The following is a 6,015-nucleotide window of genomic DNA, read 5'->3' as shown; positions in this document are numbered from 1 at the left end:
CTTTTTATATGGGAAACAATACATACTGTATATGTACACACAATGTGATGTTCTATTAAACATGAAAATTTTCTGATTATCTGCTGATGTCGATACTGTAATATTGATATGATCAGGATATCATATCAACATACATACATTATGTTGACACTAAATACATTATGTTATTTAGTGTCATTTGGTGAATTTGACTAACAAACTGGAGCGATATAGAAATATCCATGAATACTAGGTTTGGGGATTGTCTGAATATGTCAAGTATGTATTTAAAGTAAATATAAACACCAGATGTGTGGGCATGGTTGATGTCTCTAATGATGTATGTACTGTCTGCAGGTGAGATCTTTAGTTCTGCAAAGGGCTGGGCAATATGGACAAAATCAAATTGACCAAATACCTCGATATTGATATTGCAACAATATTATAGGGATGACTATTGGTGCTTTCACAAAATGTTTCCACAATTATATTTTTGATAAATAATCATCAATAATGTGGATATAATAACTAAGTGGGTAAAGGCGAATAATAGAACAGCTAGAACAGTCTGGTGCGTTCAGAAAATGACATCACTTTACTGTAATGCAGCCTTTGCCATATCACCATATTATGATATCCAATATCTAAGATATTATCTAGTCTCATATCACTATATTGATATAATATCAATATGTGGCCCAGCTCTGATTCTACACATGAGAAAAACTGACTTAGGAAGTGCACATGTAAGATGCTATGACTAACTTTATGTGAAGAATCTGGCTAAAGTGAAAGGTTGAATAGATGCCTATTTGTATTTGATATATAGGCTTAAAGAATCAGAATGAAATAAGTAAAGTTTAGTGACCTAAAATATCTTTTTAACTGTACTCTTTAGTAGCGTGCTAGTGTCAGATGATTATGTTCATTTAGAGGCCTCGTCACTCCAACCAAAGACACAAAAACATTTCTGCTGAATTTCATTACCAGTTTCATCAGAGAGTTGTGGTGACAGTTTTGTGTCATTTAATACAGCAAGTCTACAAAATTGATTCTAAAAGCCAATTCTGCTTCACTGTCACATCTCTGATCACTGAAAGATTTACACAATTTAATTCTGTACTTTGAAAAGTTTAGTAAAAACAGATATACTGTACATAACATTACAAATAACTCGCTATAAACCGTAATCTGTAAAATTACAGACTTTAAGGCAGTGCTCCTGTCATTATTAGTCCATTTCTGATTTGTTTTTCACCTACTGTTACATTACTTGCAGCTGACTCGTTCCATTTGTACATTTCAGACTTTCAGTAGCTTTTCAGTTACTTAACTTGTTTCATCAATGGCACTACTGTAATTCTGTTTTTTGCGATGCTTTACTTCCTAACCCTATTTAGCAGTTGCATTTTCCAAAACAGCCACCGAACAACAAAGACTTGTCTGTAGTTGTCAAGTTGGTGAGGAACAGAGAAAAAAAAACATTGGCCGGGGCCAAACTCTTCTAAAAGAACTGCAGCAGACTCAAAAACAGAACAAAGCCTCATTGTCGAAGACTAGTTTATCAAAAGAATACACAATAATGCTCATGTATAAAACATAGAAAACAGGAAATGAAAAACAGTAATAAAATATACTTTCTTTTCTGATCTACTATTTTTTTTTAAGTAGCCCATAATAATAAATTGCAGTCCACTCTGTTTCATATTGTCCGCGCTCACACATTCATTTTTCCACAGCATGTTCGAGTCCTCTTCTGCTCACTTTGTCCTGTTTGTTATCACCTGTGTTCATTGACCGGATTACATTATAAACTTACAATATTCTCAACTCAAGTGTACATTTCTGATGTGAAAGGAGCTGTTAAAACAATATTTCTTTTTGGGCAAACTGGATGAGGAACAGTGCCACCAAAAAACCAACAGGAACCTCAAAAATTTGTGAATAAAACTTCTTCTGCTTCACTGAAATTGAAATAAACATTGTGAATTGATTTGATTGCTTTCAGGAATGGAAATAATTTATCAGAAAACTCTTTGCAGAATTTAAAAAAAAAAAAAAAAGAAATTGTTGACCATCTTCTTTTTGTTGACTGAACAAGTTGCATAACAGCATGAGATGAAGAGGTCCGCTCGCAGTGAACGTGTCTCTTAGTGCGGCTTCATTAAGGCAGATACAGCACATTAATCTCACTAATGGAGGTTTTGCTCACTTTGCCGTCAGATGAAGGTCACGAAGCCCGGCTGCCATAGTGAGATGCTTGTTTTAACAGCCGCAGTGTCAAGATGGCCGCCGCGAGTAGCAAGCCTCATTAACCTGCGCAGACACACTTGTCAGGTCACAGGCGCTGGAAATCTGCTCAGGTAATTGAACTAACAGCAGTAGTTACACCGAGACGAACGGATAGAGTCCTTTTTGACAAGAAGATGAAGTGTTTTTCCTATCTGTTATTATGAACAGAAATCTCCAGCTTGATCTTCCTCTGCCCGAGTTTCCCAATCAGCTGTGGCTTTGTGAAACTGTCCCTTGAGGGATTTTACAAAATCATGATCCAAAGTCATCCTCATTTGTATTTTTCTTTTAATTTTTCCCTCCGTTTCTCTTTTGCTCCCCCAAACAAGTGACTCCTCTTCAGCTCATTTGCTCTGTTGTTGAAGTTTGGACTTAACTCTGCTTATCTGGTGTTCTCTATATGTATCGCGAGTGTGTTTTGAGCAACGTCAGCACAACTCACTGATGCCAGGATTTTTCCCCCTGCAGGGGTTAAAGGTCAAACAGTTATTTGAAACAGGCACGGTGATGTCACTCAGCACTCAAAAGGGGTCCAAACTCCAAAATCATTTGTGGGATTCTCAAAAACAACGTGAGCGTTACAGGTCCATAAACTGTGTCCCAGGTTCATTGGAAGAGTCTCTTTAAATAACGATCAAAGTTGTATGTTTATTTATTATTTAATTATATATTTATTTCATTTACTTTGTCATCACACTATGTGTCCCTCTTTTTTTTTAGGATCCAGTTGTTCCACCTGCACCTCCTAGGTCCGTTCATCCTTAATGTCCTTCCTTGTTGATCCATTCTGTTTGTCCTTCAAGCTCCCTTCCTCCGTCAGGGTTGTGATCAGGATGTTATGCAGGAGAGCAGAGAGTGATTATTGATTGGTGGGAAAAATGGGAATCTCCATTGGAAAAAAAAAAAAAAATCAGATTCCTCTTTGCTTCCTACTTTTTGTTCATCCCCATCTATCTGTTCTTCTTCCTAATCTACCCGTCCATCATTCTGCTGTTAACATATAAAAAACCTGCTACACAGAATTTGTGTGGCTTGATGTGAAAAAGCAGGAGATTCATAAACAGAGAAGAGAAGGAAACTAGTCAAAAAAATTGAAGCGATGTGTCTGAACTCATCCTGAACAAAACCCTGGAAATCCTGTCATCTATCCTTCACCCTTTCTTTCCCTATTACCTTCTCCCTCCCTGTCAACTCCCCCCTCCTTCTCCTCCTTTTTCATCCCCCCCTTCTGTCCGTCTATCATCTGTCAGCGTGCTATTTACACACAAACTGGTCCACGAGCGTTGTGCAGCGCTTGCACTTGACGTAGCAGCACCAGTGGAACTTGCAGTGGCAGCGCTCATGCTTGTAGGTCTTGAACTGGTCGTATCCTCTGCCGCAGCACATGAGCTCGCAGCCGTCCATGCCCTCCGAGGTTTTGTTGCAGAGACGGCCCTGCGTGCCCAGCGAGCCGGTGGTCTCGTTGCGGAGGCAGTAGTCCGGGCTGGGGTCAATGTAGACAAGGTCTTCCGGGGTCGGGGTGTTGAAGCGCTTGTCTACCAGCTCCAGCTTGCCCTGCAGTGAACAAAAAGGAGATTATTTTTCAAGGTAATTCTGTCTAGTGTTGTGCTTATTCACACTTCGGGAGGAGAGACGCATCCACTATGAGTTAAGCACCTTTCGTCCGATACGCATGGCGGCAGCACTGTCGTACTTCTCCTTCAGAAACTCTCCAACACGTCTAAAGTCAGCCAGCTGGAGCCAACAGGTCTTCAGACTGCAGGAACCCGAGACTCCGTGACACTTACAGGCCACATTCGCAAGATTGTAGGCCGCCTAGAGGGGTAAGAAAGAGATGCAGATGTTATATATGTAAAGGAGTCACAAAACCACAGCAACACAACCGCTCTATCTTTGAGAATCTTTCCTGGGATCTGCAGTACACAATAAACATCAAAGAACCCCTCGTGGACAGGTGTCTCTCTCTCTCGTAATGCACTTAGAGTGCAACAAACTCAACAACACATCTGGACACTGCATCTACGTACCTGCTTCTCTCAGTTACATCTCCGACTGAGAGAAACACAGATTGCTTCTGTAAACAACCGTGGACTGAGCTACTTCCACCATTTACCAAAATAAAAGAATTTCAAAATAAATTACAAACAAGGATTAATAACATTAAAATAACTCCCATATGTTAATAATACTCTTGATTTTTTTACATTAATACCAACTGGAAGACAAGTGAGACACACAGGATATTATTCACTAACTTAAAGTTTGCTGAAATAACAAAACCATTTTACTACATATAGATGTACTAAGCTTTGTTTCTTTATATATCAGTTCATCTATTTCTCATCCCTACAAGGAGGAAAGCCAAAAACTGAATGTCTGAGCTGTTTTGTCGTAACACTTGCACAAAACATGTCTAAAGATAAAAAAACAGGAACAAAAGTTTAGAAATTTGATGTAATATGAAAGTTTTTAAACTTTGAGTGTGTTTGACTGCAGGTTTATATTTGCTACTACGCTGCTGCCATCTAGTGGTGATTACATGTAACTACTCCCTCCCTTCACATTTAGCAATAAATCATAAGTGGAGGAAATAAAAGGATGAATGTGTAATGTTTTAACACTCATTTTTATATAGATTTAGTTAATGCTCCTCTCATTTTATGTCTTTTCATGTCTTGATTTGACCACATGTTTTTCATGTTAAACACATGCATGACAATATCTTAAGTCTGCTGTCGACAAATAAAAACGGGATGAAAAAAAAACATGTTGAATAGTGGTTTGAATGTGGCAGCTGTGCACTTATTCAGCTCCTGAGGGACGTTGCTTCTAAAATTAGCTTCATACAGCTTTAAATCTCGCCTTTTTTCCCATTTTTCTATCATCATTGTGTGGCAGTGCAGAACTCCCTTTTGTAAAAAAAAATGTGCAGTAAGACAGATAAACAAAAGGGACAACGCACAGCAAAGAAAAGCAAAGAAAAGGTTTTTTGCTCCACCAAACTAAAACAAACAGCTGACTCAGAATAGAGACGCGACTAACCAGAGGAAATGTGGCTCTATTGTAAATCAACTTTCCCACACAGTCCCCACAGTATATAGAAAGGAGTTATTTAAAAGAGTATGTGTGAGAGAACTACAAATTCATATAATATTAGTATATACAGGACACACTTTCTCATTCAAGTGAATGGGAAGGTGGGAAGGAAACTTTCACTTTGATTCATGACTTTGTAAATGGCTTCGTCTTAACGTTATGAAGCATTTTGTACATATGGGTGTTAAAAAACAGAACAGGAAATACAAGATTTATGGTCCTAGCAGTAGTGAACTTTAGGTGGAGCCCAAGCCAGTTGTATATGACCCCCCCTCGACTCCTCCTCCTCCTCCTCCATCTCCTCAACACACACTCCTACACACATGATTGTGTTATGTTTGCACCATTGCCAGTGGGAGAAGTCCACTCATACTGTACCGTCTGAATCCCTTATTTCCGATTCTTAATTTCCCCCTCCCTGACTCACACAAACCCATCACTCGGTCTCCTCACATTGCCTGATCTCAATTACCTTCTCACCTCTGTTAACCCCTGGCCCCCAAACACCCCCCGACCCCCACCTCTAACCTCCTCTCCTTTCCTAGCCAGCAGGCATAGCACTCGGCACCCTCCAATCCCCTGATTCAACCTCCGTGACCCCCTCAGACAGACAGGGGACAATGACATTTTGTAGGAGGAGAGGCCGTG

The 6,015-nt window shown here is 39.4% G+C and overlaps 1 protein-coding gene across 3 annotated transcripts in view; it reads right to left on the bottom strand.

Moving 5' to 3' along the window:
• Positions 1 to 1,089: 1,089 nt before the first annotated feature.
• The window catches only part of wnt5b (wingless-type MMTV integration site family, member 5b), an 86,681-nt gene continuing 81,755 nt past the window's right edge, over positions 1,090 to 6,015 (bottom strand). For all 3 annotated transcript variants that reach the window (XM_044342993.1, XM_044342995.1, XM_044342994.1), the window contains 2 exons: positions 3,928 to 4,086; positions 1,090 to 3,825 (listed from right to left, as the gene is read on the bottom strand). In XM_044342993.1, the coding sequence (XP_044198928.1) occupies positions 3,526 to 3,825; positions 3,928 to 4,086 (459 nt within the window). In that variant the 3' untranslated portion in view covers positions 1,090 to 3,525. The remainder of the gene's footprint in view (positions 3,826 to 3,927; positions 4,087 to 6,015) is intronic.

This window comes from Thunnus albacares, chromosome 23 (genome assembly GCF_914725855.1).
Source record: "Thunnus albacares chromosome 23, fThuAlb1.1, whole genome shotgun sequence".
Taxonomy (NCBI): domain Eukaryota; kingdom Metazoa; phylum Chordata; class Actinopteri; order Scombriformes; family Scombridae; genus Thunnus; species Thunnus albacares.
The sequence above is the reverse complement of the archived record's forward strand: the minus strand, read 5'-3'. Positions and strand labels throughout refer to the sequence as shown.